The sequence below is a fragment of the Nerophis ophidion genome, linkage group LG25, assembly GCF_033978795.1.
Source record: "Nerophis ophidion isolate RoL-2023_Sa linkage group LG25, RoL_Noph_v1.0, whole genome shotgun sequence".
In the NCBI taxonomy this organism is placed as follows: Eukaryota; Metazoa; Chordata; class Actinopteri; order Syngnathiformes; family Syngnathidae; genus Nerophis; species Nerophis ophidion.
Genome location: NC_084635.1, coordinates 32,573,264 through 32,592,199, shown reverse-complemented (window position 1 = coordinate 32,592,199; position 18,936 = coordinate 32,573,264). Strand labels below are relative to the sequence as shown.

General features: G+C 37.2%; 1 protein-coding gene across 1 annotated transcript in view; it reads left to right on the top strand.

Annotated features, from left to right (window-relative positions):
* Positions 1 to 12,993: 12,993 nt before the first annotated feature.
* LOC133542831 (glycine N-acyltransferase-like) overlaps positions 12,994 to 18,936 on the top strand; it is an 8,331-nt gene continuing 2,388 nt past the window's right edge. The window contains exons 1-3 of the mRNA XM_061887025.1: positions 12,994 to 13,117; positions 13,189 to 13,296; positions 13,360 to 13,516. Coding sequence (XP_061743009.1) covers positions 13,040 to 13,117; positions 13,189 to 13,296; positions 13,360 to 13,516 — 343 coding nt within the window. The 5' untranslated portion in view covers positions 12,994 to 13,039. The remainder of the gene's footprint in view (positions 13,118 to 13,188; positions 13,297 to 13,359; positions 13,517 to 18,936) is intronic.

The following is an 18,936-nucleotide window of genomic DNA, read 5'->3' as shown; positions in this document are numbered from 1 at the left end:
AAAACCTTAGAAATTCATTGGGGTCCTCTGTCCCAAAGGAACATTCGGTCCCTAAATATCTCACATAAGAAGTAAGATTATAGAAAATAAGAAAAAAATTATATAATGTACAAGAATGCATATTATAAAAAATAAAAATATAAAATATAGGAAGTGATAATCCCCCTACTAACTCACCAGTGACTCCGTGGAAATGCCCCCATCTACCTCAAAGAACTGCTCACCCCCAAATCCTCCAGACGACACCTCCGCTCCAAACAGGCTAACCTCCTCCAACCTCCAAGGACAAAGCTACGAACTATGGAAGACCGGGCTTTCTGCTCAGCTGCTCCCAGTCTAAGGAATGCGCTCCCTGACCACCTGAGGGTACCTCAGACTGTGGATGGTTTTTAAAAAAAGTCTTAGAAACCCCCCTTTTTTTTTTAAATAACTTTTTATAGATATGTCAAGTCAAGTCAATTTTATTTATATAGCACATTTACAACAACTTTTAAATTGAACCAAAGTGCTTTACAGGTTAAAAAAAGCATAGAACAACAGAAACAAAGAACATAAACAAAGAATGAGCTGAACAAAATAGTGGGGAAAAAAATACGGTAAAAGGGGTCGAATAAAAAGTAAAACATTTGCTGAATAAAAATCTTAGTAATAAAAAGTGCGAGAAATAAAAAAAAATAAAACTAAAGTGAAGGGGTGGTGGGGATGGGACTAGAAATGGTGGCCTAGTGGGCAGGCTCAGCTCAGTTCAAAGGTCACATACATGCTGGTTCCAGTTATTGGGCTGTTTCTAGTTTTGTATTTTATTTATTTTTATTATCTTTTTATTATTATTATTACATTTTTTTTTACACTGTGGCACTTTGAGGTTGTTTGCTTAACGTAAAGTGATTTTTTTACAAATAAAATCTATTGTTATTATTATTATTAATATAAACTATAAGAAGTAATAATATAAATGTGGAGAGGCGGAGCTGACAGTCCGACAGAGCGGCAGGACACGCTGGAGCTCGGCCCAAGATGGCGGCAAGGAGGCGGAGAATGCAAGCGAGCGGCGGGGCAGGGCGTGCCGGGAGCGACGCCGCAGGCGAGATCAGGTGCGTGGATCGCGCACCTGGACACAATCAATGTATCTCCTCTCAATTTATAAAAGGGGAGAAGGAGGAGAGATGGGGGCAGAAGGAGTTGGAGAGCCCGCAGCAGTGCATTAGGAGCGAAAGAGACAGAGAGCAAGAAAGAGACGACGATGACGGGCACGGCTGAAGAGCAGGACGGAGGAGCGAGCAGTGGGAGCGACAACGGCGCAAAATACTTTCTTTATCTGAAAAAATAAACAAAAGTCAAACCTGCACGAGATTGTCCTTCCTTGGTGCCCATGGAACCCTTACAACGGCATGAGTCCGTCACTGCAGAATATGAGAAGTAAGAACCTAAAATACAATAAATAAGAATATAAAATATAAGAAGTAATAATGTAAAATATAAGAAACAAGAATAAAAAATATTAGGAGAAAATAAAATATAAAAAGTGAGAATATAAAATGTAATTTCAAATGTTAAATCTAATAAATGTAATTGTTAAATTTGAGCAATCAATCTCAAATCTAGATGTTAGATCTCATTTTTATCTAAATGTCAATGTTAATCGTTGATTCCAAATGTGATTCTTAAATTACATGATCAATCTAAAATATAAGTGTTCAATCAATTTTGTAAAAGTAAACGTTGATTCAGAATCGAATCGTTAAATCTAAATGATCAATCCAACACTAATTGTTCAATCCAAACTGAAAGTTTTTGAAAATCTAAATCTAAATGAAAATGACAAAACATGATCTGGGCCCTGCGATAAGGTGGCGACTTGTCCAGAGTGTACCCCGCCTTCCGTCCGATTGTAGGTGAGATAGGCACCAGCACCCCCTGTTACCCCAAAAGGGATTAAGCGGTAGGAAATGGATGGAAGGATGGATGAACCGGGCCACGGCTCATGACAGTGCCTGCCCCTTAAGGACAGATTCTGGATGTCCACCGAAGGAACAACGACGGCGAGATCAAGGGAGGGATGACTTGGCGGTGGGTCGCCAAACCAGACGTCCCCGCAACCAGTGAGGGAGAATCAGGTGGCGGCGATGCTATTTGTTGAATCGAAATCTAAAATATAAACATCAAATGAATTTTTTTCTATGTAAATGTTCAAATTTATTGTTAAATATAAATCCAACTTCTAAATGTTATAAATCTAATGGTTGATTCTTATAGATACATGTAATTGTCAAATGTAAATGTAAAATATAAGTGTTAAAACTAATTGTTAAAACTAAACATCAAATCAAAAATGTTGAATTGAATTTTTTAAATCTAAATCCATCCATCCATTTTCTACCGCTTATTCCCTTTCGGGGTCGCGGGGGGCGCTGGCGCCTATCTCAGCTACAATCGGGCGGAAGGCGGGGTACACCCTGGACAAGTCGCCACCTCATCGCAGGGCCAACACAGATAGACAGACAACATTCACACTCACATTCACACACTAGGGCCAATTTTAGTGTTGCCAATCAATCTATCCCCAGGTGCATGTCTTTGGAAGTGGGAGGAAGCCGGAGTACCCGGAGGGAACCCACGCATTCACGGGGAGAACATGCAAACTCCACACAGAAAGATCCCGAGCCCGGATTTGAACCCAGGACTGCAGGACCTTCGTATTGTCAGGCAGACGCACTAACCCCTCTGCCACTGTGAAGCCTTAAATCTAAATGTTAAGTCTAAATCTAATTTTTTAATTGAAATCTGTTAAATGTAAATGTAAAATGTAAATATACATTTTAAATATATTTGTAAATGATAAATGCAATTGTTAAATCTAAACGTTAATTCTAATTGTTAAAAGAAAATGTTGACTTTAAATCAAAATGTTCAATCTATTTGTTAAATATAAATCACCGTTTATAAATCTAATTGTTGAATCCTATTGATAAATGTAATTGTCAAAAGAACATTTTAAAGTGTAAATGTTAAATCTAATTGTTTAATCAAAATCTAAAATACAAACATCAAATATATTTCTTTCTATCTAAATGTTCAATACAATTGTTAAATATAAATCCAACTGTCAAATGTTATAAATATAACGGTTAATTTTTTAATAATAAATGTAATTGTCAAACATAAATGCAAAAGTGTTTGATTTAATTGTTAAATATAATTATTAAATCTAAAACTAATTGTTAAATGTAAACATCAAATCAAAAAAGTTATATTGATTTTAAATCTTAATTCTAAACATAATTGTTAAATGTAAACAATATATCAGAATCTAAATGTTAAATCTAAATCTGTTCAATTTAAATGTCAAATATAAATATACATTTTAAACTATTTGTAAATGATAAATCCATCCATCCATCCAATTTCTACCGCTTATTCCCTTTGGGGTCGCGGGGGGCGCTGTTGCCAATCTCAGCTACTATCGGGAGGAAGGCGGTGTACACCCTGGACAAGTCGCCCCTCATCGCAGGGCTAAATGATAAATGCAATTGTTAAATGTAAAAAACAAATGTTAAATGTAATTGTTAAAAAAAATATTAACTCTAAATCTAAATGTTCAATTGAATTGTTAATATAAATCCAAATGTTCTAAATCTAAATTTTGACTCTTAATGATAAATGCAATTGTCAAAAGTAAATGTAAAATTGTAAAAGTTAAAATATAATTGTTGAATGGAAATCTAAAATATGAACATCTATTTTTTTTTCTATCTAAATATTCACTCTGAATGTTGAATTTAAATCCAAATATTAAATGTAAATCTAATAAATCTGTTCAATCAAAATTTGAAATGTTAGCTCTAATTGCTAATTGTACGGCTAATGTTTACATTGGGTACCCGGAAAGAAAATCGACCCTCCGTTTTTCTGCATGAAAAGGATAACGTTTGCCCTAATTGGCATACGGCGCACCGTATCGTCTTACGTGTGTGAAGTGTGCGAGGTGGCAGCAGACCTCGTATCGTCTTACGTGTGTGAAGTGTGCAAGGTGGCCGCACACTTCGCAGGCTGCCTGGTCGTCTCTGCCACCATATGCCAGCTCCACTGTCTCCTCTCGCTAATTAGTCTTAAAGGGACACGCCCGCTCCAAAGGACGCTCACGTCAAAGCTTGCGTTGGCAAAGCAGGTCGCCGAGAAAGAAGAGCAGCCTGCCTCCGCTGCAACTGTTGCACAAATATTGACCAAGTTACCATCATATTGACCAGACTTCAACTACTCACTGTTGCCTGGCAACACAATGTAAACATATACTATTTGAAATACACAACATTTACAAATATCACTACTGGATGTGCACCAATACTACTGTATGTGTACTACTATTACTGTAGGTGTACTACTTTTACTGTGTGTTCACTACTATTACTGTATGTGTACTACTTTTACTGTAGGTGTACTACTTTTACTGTGTGTTCACTACTATTACTGTATGTGTACTACTTTTACTGTAGCTGTACTACTTTTACTGTGTGTTCACTACTATTACTGTATGTGTACTACTGCTACTACTGGATGTTCACTACTACTACTATAGAAGTACTAATACTATTGTATGCGCACTACTACTATTGTATGTGTACTATTACTACTGTATGTGTACTACTACTATTGTATGTGTACTTTTACTACTGTCTGTGTACTACTGCTACTGTATGTGTACTACTACTACTACTGGATGTACACTACTACTACAGTATGTGTACTACTCCTACTGGATGTGCACTACTACTATTGTATGTGTACTTCTACTACTGTATGTGTACTACTGCTACTGTATGTGTACCACTACTACTACTGGATGTACACTACTACTACTTACTGTATGTGTACTACTCCTACTGGATGTGCACTACTACTACTGTATGTGTTCTACTACTACTGGATGTGTATTACTACTACTGGATGTGCAGTACTACTACTATAGAAGTACTACTACTATTGTATGTGTACTACTAATACTGGATATGCACTACTACTACTATGTGCACTACTACTACTGTATGTGTACTACTACTACTGTATGTGTATTACTACTACTGGATGTGTACTACTACTACTGGATGTGTATTACTACTACTGGATGTGCAGTACTACTACTATAGAAGTACTACTACTATTGTATGTGCACTACTACTAATGTATAAGTACTACTACTATTGTATGTGTACGACTACTTCTGGATGTGCACTGTTACTACTGTATAAGTACCAATACTATTGTATGTGCACTACTACTATTGTATATGTACTACTAAAACTGTATGTGCACTACTATTAATGTATACGTACTACTACTATTGTATGTGTACTACTACTTCTGGATGTGCACTAGTACTACTGTATAAGTACCAATACTATTGTATGTGCACTACTACTATTGTATATGTACTACTACTACTGTATGTGTACTACTACTATTGGATGTGCACTACTACTACTGTATGTGCACTACTACTACTGTATGTGCACTACTACTACTGTATGTGTACTACTACTACTGTATGTGCACTATTACTACTGTATGTGTACTACTACTACTGGATGTGTAGTACTACTATTGTATGTCCACTACTACTACTTTATAAGTACTAATAGTATTGTATGTGCACTACTACTATTGTATGTGTACTACTACTATTGTATGTGTACTACTACTACTGTATGTGTACTGCTGCTACTAGTGAATATACACCACTACTACTGGATGTGTACTACTACTACTACAACTTTATGTGTACTACTACCACTACTGTATGGGTACTACTGGTACTGGATGTGCACTACTACTACTACTGTATGTGTACTACTACTACTGGATGTGTCCTACTACTACTGTATGTGCACTACTACTACTGTATGTGCACTACTACTACTGGATCTGCACTACAACTACTGTATGTGTACTAATGCTACTACTGTATGTGTACTACTACTACTGTATGCAAACTACTACTGTATTTGTACTACTACTTCTGTGTGTGCACTACTACTGTCTGTGTACTACTATTACTAATGTATGTGTACTACTACTTCTGTATGTGCACTACTACTACTGCTGCTTTATGTGTACTTTTACTACTGTATGTGTACTACTACTACTACTGTATGTGTACTACTACTACTGTATGTGTACTACTACTACTGTATGTGTTCTACTCCATGGGGGGTTTTCTAATTAGGGCCCACATCACAGTACTGTTTATCCTTAGAGGGCCACTTCCAACAGTGAATAATATTAATTTTCATTTATTATTATTTTTTATTTTTTTACACAATTGCATAGGCATTTGATATTTTTACAGTCAATTTTACTGTAAAAAACGTATTAGACTTACCGTAAAAAAAATATTTATATATCGGAAACTATTAAATATACCAGAAAATGCAATAAAAATGTAATCATGCCAATGTTAGCATACATAAAGTGCCCAAAATAGTATTCTGTGAAGTTTATTTGAAAAATAATACACAATCTGACACTGATCTATACCTGTCATATTTGCTTAAAAAAAGCTAGCCTATTTGTCAACTAACAAAATGTGTTACTCTGTAAAGTTTATTTGGAAAATAATACAAAATATTATTATGTCTATAACTGTAAAATTTGCTAGAAAAAACAACAACAAAAAACTAGCTTTCCAACTAACGTTCGCATGCTAACAGGTAGCATTTGTCAAGTAACAAAATGTATTACTCTGCGATGTATACCTGAAAGTGTGTTAAAAATGCAATCATGCTAACGTTAGCGTACATAAAGTGCCAGAACATAGTACTCTGTGAAGTTTTTGGGAAAAATAATACACAATATGATTATGGTCTATACTATACCTGTAAAATTCGCTAAAATACAACAACAAAACTCTAGCTTTCGACCTAACGTTTGCATGCTAACAGGTAGCATTTGTCAAGTAACACAACTTATTACTCTGTGATGTATACCTGAGAGTGTGTTAAAAATGCAATCATGCTAACGTTAGCATACATAACGTGCCAGAACATAATACTCTGCGAAGTTTATTTGAAAAAAAAATTAAATGACATTGGTCTTTACGTGTCAAAAAATGCTGAAAAAATGCTAGCCTGTTAGGTTTGCATGTTAACTGGTAGCATTCGTCAAGTAACAAAATGTATTACTCTGCAAAGTTTATTTTGAAAGTAATACACACTATGACACTGGTCTATACCTATAAAATTCGCTGAAAAACAACAACAAAAAACTAGCTTCCTACCTAACGTTAGCATGCTAACAGGTAGCATTTGTCAAGTAACACAACTTATTACTCCGCGATGTACACCTAAGAGTGTGTTAAAAGTACAATCACGCTAATATTAGCATACATAAAGGGCCAGAACATAGTACTGTGCAAAGTTTATTTGAAAATTAATATATAATATGACATTGGTCTTTACCTGTCAAATTTGCTTAAAAAATGCTAGCCTATTAGGTTTGCATGCTAACTAGTAGCAATTGTCAAGTAACAAAATATATTACTTTGCGCAGTTTATTTGGAAAATAATACACAATGTGACTCTGGTTTATACCTGTAAAATTCATTAAAAAACAACAACAAAAAACTAGCTTTCAAACTAACGTTTGCATGCTAACAGGTAGCATTAACGTATTACTCTGTGATGTATACCTGAGAGTGTGTTAAAAATGCAATCATGCTAACGTTAGCATACTTAAAATGCCAGGACATAGTACTCTGCATAGTTTATTTGAAAATTAATATTTAATATGACATTGGTCTTTACCTGTCAAATTTGCTTAAAAAATGCTAGCCTATTAGGTTTGCATGCTAATTAGTAGCAGTCCTCAAGTAACAAAATATATTATTCTGAGCAGTTTATTTGGAAAATAATACATAATATGACACTGGTCTATACCTGTAAAATTAACTAAAAAAACAACACCAAAAAATTAGTTTTCAAACTAACGTTCGCATGCTAACTGGTAGCATTTGTCAAGTAACAAAATGTATTACTCTGTGATTTATACCTGAAAGTGTGTTAAAAATGCAATCATGCTAACTTTAGCTTTTATATAAAGTGCCAGAACATAGTACTCTGCAAAGTTTATTTGAAAATCAATATATAATATGACACTGGTCTATACCTGTCAAATTTGCATAAAAAATGCTCGCCTATGAAGTTCACATGCTAACTGGTAGCATTTGTCAAGTAACAAAATATTTGACGCTGAACTTTATACCTGCAAAATCTGTATAAAAAAGAAAAAAAAAAGCTATCATGCTAATATTAGAATGCTAACACACCTTGAAAAACCCACTTTTAAAGGGAAACTGCCATTAAGTTTAGATCGAATGAATAATGAAAATTGCACAGGAAGTTTAGCACTAAAAGTCACGCTAATAAGTTTCAAAAGTCATAATTTGTCCTTGAGTGAACTCATTCTCACTTTGAAATATTTTTATGAATACGCAAATATTATTACTTTGAAGTACAGCCCTGCGGGGTTTATTTAACATCTCATTTATTTTACTACGTCGTTATTCACACACGGGCGTGGAGTTCAGCAAAACCTGCCAATTAAACTAAAATATTTTTTTGCAAATATTAGCTCATTGGAGGCAGTATGGCATCAAAAAGCGACATCAGTGTGTAAAGGATATCACCACATGGGCTCAGGAACACCTCTGAAAAACCACTGTCAGTAACTACGACTGTTCGCTACATCTCTAAGTGCAAGTTAAAATTTTACTATGCGAAGCCACAGCCGTTTATCAACAACACCCGGAAACGCTGCAGGATTGGTTGGGCCCGAACTCATCTAAGACGGACTGATGCAAAGTGGAAATGTGTTCTGTGGTCTGACGAGTCCACTTTTCAAATTGTTTTTGGAAACTGTGGACGCAGTGTTCTCCGGAACAAAGAAGAAAATAACCATCCGGACTGTTCTAAGTGCAACGTTCAAAAGCCAGCATCTGTTTTGTTTGATTGATTGATTTATTGAACCTTTTATAAGTAGATTGCACAGTACAGTGCATATTCCGTACAATTGACCACTAAATGGTAACACCTGAATAAGTTTTTCAACTTGTTTAAGCGGCATCAATGTGTAAAGGATATCACCACTTGGGCTCAGGAATACCTCAGAAAAAACACTTTTAGTAACTACGACTGTTCGCTACATCTTTAGGTCCAAGTTAAAACTCTACTATGCGAAGCCACAGCCATTTATCAACAACACCCGGAAACGCTGCCGGCTTCGTTGGGCCTGAGCTCATCTAAGACAGACTGATGCAAAGTGGAAAAGTGTTTTGTGGTCTGACGAGTCCACTTTTCAAATTGTTTTTGGAGACTGTGGACGCAGTGTTTTCCGGAACAAAGAGGAAAAGAACCATCCAGACTGTGGGTAACTTATACCTCTGTGAAGGCAGCATTAATGCTGAAAGGTTTTGGAGCAATATATGTTGCCAACTTTTTTGCAATGTTTTGCCGCCATTAAATTGAATTAAATATCTTGTCTTTCCAGTGTGATCATTTGAATATGAGTTGAAAAGGATTTGCAGATCATTGTAGTTTGTTTTTATTTACCAAAAAGCGACACCGGTGTATAAAGGATATCACCACGTGGGCTCAGGAACACTTCGGAAAAACCACTGTCAGTAACTACGACCGGTTGCTCCATCTGTAAGTGCAAGTTAAAACTCTACTATGCGAAGCCACAGCCGTTTATCAACAACACCCGGAAATGCCGGCCGAGCTCATCTAAGATGGACTGATGCAAAGTGGAAAAGTGTTTTGTGGTCTGACGAGTCCACTTTTCAAATTATTTTTGGAGACTGTTGACGCAGTGTTTTCCGGAACAAAGAGGAAAAGAACCATCCAGACTGTGGGTAACTTATACCTCTGTGAAGGCAGCATTAATGCTGAAAGCTTTTGGAGCAATATATGTTGCCAACCTTTTTGCAATGTTTTGCTGCCATTAAATTAAATTAAATGTCTTGTCTTTCCAGTCAATTCATTTGAATATAAGTTGAAAAGAATTTGTAGATCATTGTATTTTGTTTTTATTTACCAAAAAGCGACATCGGTGTGTAAATGATATCACCACGTGGGCTCAGGAACACTTCGGAAAAACCACTGTCAGTAACCACGACCGGTTGCCACATCTGTAAGTGCAAGTTAAAACTCTACTATGCGAAGCCACAGCCGTTTATCAACAACACCCGGAAATGCCGGCCGAGCTCATCTAAGATGGACTGATGCAAAGTGGAAAAGTGTTTTGTGGTCTGACGAGTCCACTTTTCAAATTATTTTTGGAGACTGTGTACGCAGTGTTTTCCGGAACAAAGAGGAAAAGAACCATCCAGACTGTGGGTAACTTATACCTCTGTGAAGGCAGCATTAATGCTGAAAGGTATTGGAGCAATATATGTTGCCAACTTTTTTGCAATGTTTTGCTGCCATTAAATTGAATTAAATATCTTGTCATTTCAGAGTATTCATTTGAATATAAGTTGAAAAGGATTTGCAGATCATTGTATTTTGTTTTATTTACCAAAAAGCGACATCGGTGTGTAAAGGATATCACCACGTAGGCTCAGGAACACTTCGGAAAAACCACTGTCAGTAACTACGACCGGTTGCTACATCTGTAAGTGCAAGTTAAAACTCTACTATGCGAAGCCACAGCCGTTTATCAACAACACCCGGAAATGCCGCCCGAGCTCATCTAAGATGGAATGATGCAAAGTGGAAAAGTGTTTTGTGGTCTGACGAGTCCACTTTTCAAATTGTTTTTGGAGACTGTGGACGCAGTGTTTTCCGGAACAAAGAGGAAAATAACCATCCAGACTGTGGGTAACTTATACCTCTGTGAAGGCAGCACTAATGCTGAAATGTTTTGGAGCAATATATGTTGCCAATTTTTTTTGCAATGTTTTGCTGCCATTAAGTTAAATATCTTGTCTTTCCAGTCTATTCATTTGAATATAAGTTGAAAAGGATTTGCAAATCACTGTATTTTGTTTTTATTTACCAAAAAGCGACATCGGTGTGTAAAGGATATCACCACGTGGGCTCAGGAACACTTCGGAAAAAACACTGTCAGTAACTACGACCGGTTGCTACATCTGTAAGTGCAAGTTAAAACTCTACTATGCGAAGCCACAGCCGTTTATCAACAACACCCGGAAATGCCGCCCGAGCTCATATAAGATGGACTGATGCAAAGTGGAAAAGTGTTTTGTGGTCTGACGAGTCCACTTTTCAAATTGTTTTTGGAGACTGTGGACGCAGTGTTTTCCGGAACAAAGAGGAAAAGAACCATCCAGACTGTGGGTAACTTATACCTCTGTGAAGGCAGCATTAATGCTGAAAGGTTTTGGAGCAATATATGTTGCCAACTTTTTTGCAATGTTTTGCTGCCATTAAGTTCAATTAAATATCTTGTCTTTCCAGTCCATTCATTTGAATATAAGTTGAAAAGGATTTGCAGATCATTGTATTTTGTTTTTATTTACCAAAAGCGACACCGGTGTGTAAAGGATATCACCACATGGGCTCAGGAACACTTCGGAAAAACCACTGTCAGTAACTACGACCAGTGCAAGTTAAAACTCTACTATGCGAAGCCACAGCCGTTTATCAACAACACCCGGAAATGCCGCCCGAGCTCATCTAAGATGGACTGATGCAAAGTGGAAAAGTGTTTTGTGGTCTGACGAGTCCACTTTTCAAATAGTTTTTGGAAATTGTGGACACAGTGTTTTCCGGAACAAAGAGGAAAAGAACCATCCAGACTGTGGGTAACTTATACTTCTGTGAAGGCAGCATTAATGCTGAAAGGTTTTGGAGCAATATGTGTTGCCAACTTTTTTGCAATGTTTTGCTGCCATTAAGTTAAATTAAATATCTTGTCTTTCCAGTGTATTCATTTGAATATAAGTTGAAAAGAATTTACAGATCATTGTATTTTGTTTTTATTTACCAAAAAGCGACATCGGTGTGTAAATGATATCACCACGTGGGCTCAGGAACACTTCGGAAAAACCACTGTCAGTAACTACGACCGGTTGCTACATCTGTAAGTGCAAGTTAAAACTCTACTATGCGAAGCCACAGCCGTTTATCAACAACACCCGGAAATGTTGGCCGAGCTCATCCAACATGGACTGATGCAAAGTAGAAAAGTGTTTTGTGGTCTGACGAGTCCACTTTTCAAATTGTTTTTGAAGACTGTGGACGCAATGTTTTCCGGAACAAAGAGGAAAAGAACCATCCAAACTGTGGGTAACTTATACCTCTGTGAAGGCAGCATTAATGCTGAAAGCTTTTGGAGCAATATATGTTGCCAACTTTTTTGCAATGTTTTGCTGCCATTAAGTTAAATTAAATGTCTTGTCTTTCCAGTCTATTCATTTCAATATAAGTTGAAAAGGATTTGCAAATCACTGTATTTTGTTTTTATTTACCAAAAAGCGACATCGGTGTGTAAAGGATATCACCAGGAACACTTTGGAAAAACCACTGTCAGTAACTACGACCGGTTGCTCCATCTGTAAGTGCAAGTTAAAACTCTACTATGCGAAGCCACAGCCGTTTATCAACAACACCCGGAAATGCCGCCCGAGCTCATCTAAGACGGACTGATGCAAAGTGGAAAAGTGTTCTGTGGTCTTGACAAGTCCACATTTCAAGTAGTTTTTTTTGGGGGGGGGAACGGTGAATCATAGCAGTTGAATTCCTTTGTTCTCTGTTTGTATCAGAAAAGTTAATAAACATTATATAACATTAAATACATAAATATGTTTTTTTTTTTTTAAGTTTCAAGACATTTATCATAATTCTTCTTCTTGGTGGACACTTGAAGTTTGAACATACTAGTGCTTTGTTTGATTAGCACGCTTCAGTAGAGCCGGCTTAACAGCATTAATATTAATGCAATACTAATATTGGTATTAGTGACTAGGGCCACTCTGCAAACCGGTAGAGGAAGATCCAAGCAGACTTGTGGAACCTGGGCACCCGACATGAAGATCTTAAAAGCCTGCACAGACCTACTTCTGATGAAAACTATTCTGTCCAGAGAACTACCTCAGTCCGTTTATGTAAATCGTCGTATTTTGTTCATTTTATCGCACAATCCAACAATTTACAGAACTTTGCGGTTGCGTTCCAGGTCCTGGGTGGATTGTGTCACATCCTGGGTGGCAACACCTTCCAGCTGAAGATGTGCGTGGACTCGTGGCCCACATTCAGCACTGCCGTCTGCTACCGTCAAAACCAGGTAAGGTAGCACCCATGTCGGGGTTATTAGCCTCTATTCAGTATTTGCTATCGACCCTCCAAGGACTTGGGGAGTGGGAGCAGCCTTGGAGACCTTCCTGACGTCTACAGCGTGTTCTCCAAGAACGTCTACAGCGTGTTCTCCAAGAACCAAGACAGTCTCAGGAGGCTTTTGGCAAATGACAACGTCTTCAAGTGGGGGAAGAACCTTGAATTCAAAGGTGAGGTGAAGTGGACCATTTTTAATTCCACTTATGATCAACAAGTCCGATATGATATGATTTGAAAGATAAAGCATTCCCCAAAAACATTTATTACAGGAATTTCTAGGAGTGAACATTTCAACTATTTGTCTTTTGGATTTGGATCTGTTTAGAACAAGGGTGTCAAACTTCTTTTCATCGAGGGCCACCGTGCAGAAAATTGGAAGATTTTGGGAACAACAGCAACTCAGCCATCCAGTGGTATGCCACGTAAACTGGAACTGTCATAGGATGCCACCTGTGCAACAAATCCAGTCCTGAAATTACCCTCGCTCGTAAATATTTCAACGTCAATAGTCGGCTTTATTATAGTAAAATTGAAGATTTTGGGAACAACAGCAACTCAGCCACCCAGTGGTATGCCACGTAAACTGGAACTGTCATAGGATGCCACCTGTGCAACAAATCCAGTCCTGAAATTCCCCTCGCTCGTAAATATTTCAACGTCAATAGTCGGCTTTATTATAGTAAAATTGAAGATTTTGGGAACAACAGCAACTCAGCCACGTAAACTGGAATTGTCATAGGATGCCACCTGTGCAACAAAACAAATCCTGGAATTCCCTCGCTCCGAAATATTCCAAAGTCAACTGTCAGCTTTGTAATAAGAAAATGAAAGAGTTCGGGAACAACAGCAACTCAGCCACCAAGTGGTAGGTCACGTAAACAGGAATTTTCATAGGATGCCACCTGTGAAAAAAAAAGCAATCCTGAAATTCCCTCACTCCTAAATATTCCAATGTCAACAGTCGGCTTTATTATAAGAAAATCGAAGATTTTGGGAACAACAGCAACTCAGCCACGTAAACTGGAATTGTCAGAGGATGCCACCTGTGCAACAAATCAAGTTCTGGAATTCCCTCGCTCCTAAATATTCCAAAGTCAACTGTCAGCTTTATTATAAGAAATATAAGATTTCAGGAAAAACAGTAACTCAGCCACCAAGTGGTAGGCCACGTAAACTGGAACTGTCATAGGATGCCACCTGTGCAACAAATCCATTTAAGGGTCCTTTCTTGTGGAATTCATGTTGTCACATGTGTGCATGTCACACTTAATGTCCACAATGGTGGACCCATTTTTACAAGAATTATTGGTCTGCTTCCACCATACGGAAAAAAAACCTTTTAAAAAACATGTTATTTCATAGTCTAACAGATACTACACAGACAAAACACTATTTTAATTTTGTACATTTTGAAAGTGAATTGGCTGTCTTAATCGTTCACAAAATGTAAATAATAGTCAAGTCTGATTCGCTAACTCGTACGACGGTTGAATATCCCTGATGTAAAGGCAGGTTCGTCTATGAGAGTGTTTCTTAAAAGTCTAGTTTAGGTCAGAACTAACTGGTGACAGCAACTCAGCATGATGTCTGGTACTTGGGGAGAAGTCCTTGCATGCCATTTACGGATTTAAGGGCCCTTTCTTGTGGAATGCCACAAGCAACTATTCGTCTGTTTGCATATGAAAGAAAACATGTTATTTCATAGTCTAGCAGATACTACAAGGACCATAACCATAATTCTAAACGTGTACGTTAATCTTTCACAAAATGTAAATTGGAGTCAAATCCTTTCCTGTGAAATGTCACAAGCAGCAATCTGTCTGCTTGCGCTAAAGGAATGTAATCAACATACGAAAAAACATGTTATTTCATAGTCTAGGACAGGGGTGTCCAAACTTTTTCCACAGAGGGCCGCACACGGAAAAATTCAAGCATGCGGGGGCCAGTTTGATATTTTTCATTTTCAAACCATAACAAAATATATGTATTTTTTTATTTTTATTTTATCTTTAGGGCTCCTGGGGAGCATAGAGGGTCTCAGTCACTAAAATGTTAAAAATAAGTCAATTCATTATTATTTATTTATTTATTTAATGCTTACAGTAAATCTCTATATCAACTTGAGGTTGATATAAAGTAAAACAAATAAGGTTTTATGCCTTTTCTGTCAAAGATAACTTTGTTTTTTATAGTAAAACTGAAAAATGCGGTATTTAGATGGATAGATAGATAGATAGATAGATAGATAGATAGATAGATAGATGGATAGATGGATAGATAGATAGATATATAGTACTTTACTGATTCCTTCAGAAGGGTTCCTTTATTTAGCAAATAAGCCCTCAAAGATCAATAATGCAGGACACCATTGATTTTAATTATTTAATATTTTTGAGTAATCACAGTGAAAAGTTAAGTAAAATCCTACAAAATTTATCTGCGATCTGAAAGTTTCCCTGCTCATAAAGTGATGCAATTGTATATATTTTTTTTACTTTTAACACTCAAATTTCAAGCTCAACTTCCGATATATCCGTCAATTTTAAGTTTGAACTATTATTTTGTTTGTTTTATGCTCTTTCGCCAAACCTTTGATGTTTTTATATGGCAACCACACAACATGTGCAATATTTTTTCCACATAAAACATTTTAAAGTGAATGAATGGTTTATTTTGAGCCATGCAAACAAAACAAAAGAATGACATCAAATACAAAATAAATATATATATATACTGTTGGGAACTCGCATGGCTGTAGTTGTGTGTCCCCGATGATGCAAGAATCCAGGAGAGAGGAGTGAAGGTAAGAGGAATTTAATTCAGAACTCATCAGAAAACAAATAAACATAAAGCAGTCTTGCATTGTGAGTTCACCAAACATAGATTTATCTCCGAGCCCCGAGGAGTGCTCGAGTGAAACATAAAATAGGCAGCAGCTTGATTGACAGCAGGCGTGAACCGCTGCCAATCAACAAAAAGAGAAAAAACAACAGTGCTCGCGAATAAAACAGGAAATACAACAAAGTAAGAGCACTGAACAGGAAGTAAATGCAAAAACACGAAAATTAACCGAAATAAAGTGACAGATTGTCACATGTACATTATTTTTACACCTACATTGAAAACATTACATGTGACTAATCTTTTGTAGATGTCAAAAGTGGCCCAAAAGGGAGTGGGAAGAAGTAAACTTATTAAGTCCCACCCCTATACATATAAAATATATATATATATATATATATATATATATATATATATATATATATATATATATATATATATATATATATACACAATATATAATACAATAATACATATAATATAATTCAATTCAGTGGTTGCTGCAAGTGATAATTTTTAAGTAATAATTCATTATACCATAGATTTTTTTTGTCCTTTTTTTTGGGGGGGAGCAATGGAAAAAAAAAAATAATAAAGACAAAAGGAACAAAAAAACTGCCTGCATGGCAGTTTCGTGTCAACATTGCCACGTTTTCTCATTAGATTTGTGAAGTGAAGTGAATTTTATTTATATAGCGCTTTTCTCTAGTGACTCAAAGTGCTTTACATAGTGAAACCCAATATCTAAGTTACATTTAAACCAGTATGGGTGGCACTGGGAGCAGGTGGGTAAAGTGTCTTGCCCAAAGACACAACGGCAGTGACTAGGATGGCGGAAGCGGGAATCGAACCTGCAACCCTCAAGTTGCTGGCACGGCCACTCTACCAACCGAGCTATACCGTCACTTGTTTTTAATCCATCCATCCATTTTCTACCGCTTATTCCTTTTCGGGGTCGCTGGCGCCTATCTCAGCTACAATCGGGCGGAAGGCGGGGTACACCCTGGACAAGTCGCCACCTCATCGCAGGGCACTTATTTTTTTATGTTTTTTTAATTTATTTTTGCAAAACTATGAATTTTGACATTTTTGCAGAATGTGTGGCGGGTTGGTAAATGATTAGCTGCGGGCCGCAAATGGCCCCCGGGCCGCACTTAGGGCACCCCTGGTCTAGCAGATACTTCAATGACAAAACAATACTCTAAACGTGTACGTTTTGAAGGTGAATATGATGTCTTAAAGGGGAACATTGTCACAATTTCAAAAGGGTTGAAAACAATAAAAATCAGTTCCCAGTGGCTTGTTGTATTTTTTGAATTTTTTTTCAAAATTTTACCGGTCTCGGAATATCCCTAAATAAAGCTTTAAAGTGTCTTATTTTCGCTCTCTGCGAAGACACTGGCCATTTCCCTGTGACGTCACACAGTGCTGCCAATATAAACAAACAATGGGAATACCACAGCAAGATATAGCGACATTAGCTCGGATTCAAACTCGGATTTCAGCAACTTAAGTGATTCAACAGATTACGCATGTATTGAAACAGATGGTTGGAGTATGAAGGTATTGAAGAAGAAACTTAAGCTATTGAGCGAATTCATAGTCATAGCATGGCCGAATAGCTGCGTTAGCATCGCCGGTAAACGATCAGGACTTTTGCATCTTTTGACACGGGAGCAACTTAAATCTGTCGATTGGTAAGTGTTTGTTTCGCATTAAATGTTGGTGGAAGGAAACGTAATATAGTTGCAAATGCATCTACAGGTTATCCATACATCTCTGTGCCATGTCTGCTTTAGCACCGCCGGTAAATAGCATGTTAGCATCGATTAGCGTAGCATGTTAGCATCGATTAGCTGGCAGTCAACATCAACAAAACTCACCTTTGTGATTTCGTTGACTATTGTTGCAAATGGATTATGCAGGTTATCCATACATCTATGTGCCATGTCTGCTTTAGCATCGCCGGTAAATAGCATGTTAGCATTGATTAGCGTAGCATTTTAGCATCGATTAGCTGGCAGTCAACATCAACAAAACTCACCTTTGTGATTTCGTTGACTATCGTTGCAAATGCATTTGCAGGTTATCCATACATTTCTGTGCCATTTCTGCTTTAGCACCGCCGGTAAATAGCATGTTAGCATCAATTAGCATAGCATGTTAGCATCGATTAGCTGGCAGTCAACATCAACAAAACTCACCTTTGTGATTTCGTTGACTATCGTTGCAAATGCCTTTGGAGGTTATCCATACATCTCTGTGCCATGTCTGCTTTAGCACCGCCGGTAAATAGCATGTTAGCATCGATTAGCGTAGCATGTTAGTATCGGTTAGCTGGCAGTCAACATCAACAAAACTCACCTTTGTGATTTTGTTGACTATCGTTGCAAATGCATTTGCAGGTTATCCATACATCTCTGTGCCATGTCTGCTTTAGCACCACCGGTAAATAGCATGTTAGCATCGATTAGCGAAGCATGTTAGCATCGATTAGCTGGCAGTCAACATCAACAAAACTCACCTTTGTGAATTCGTTGACTTTATCGTTGAAAATGCATCTGCAGGTTATCCATACATCTCTGTGCCATGTCTGCTTTAGCACCGCCGGTAAATAGCATGTTAGCATCGATTAGCGTAGCATGTTAACATCGATTAGCTGGCAGTCAACATCAACAAAACTCACCTTTGTGATTTCGTTGACTATCGTTGCAAATGCATTTGCAGGTTATCCATACATCTCTGTGCC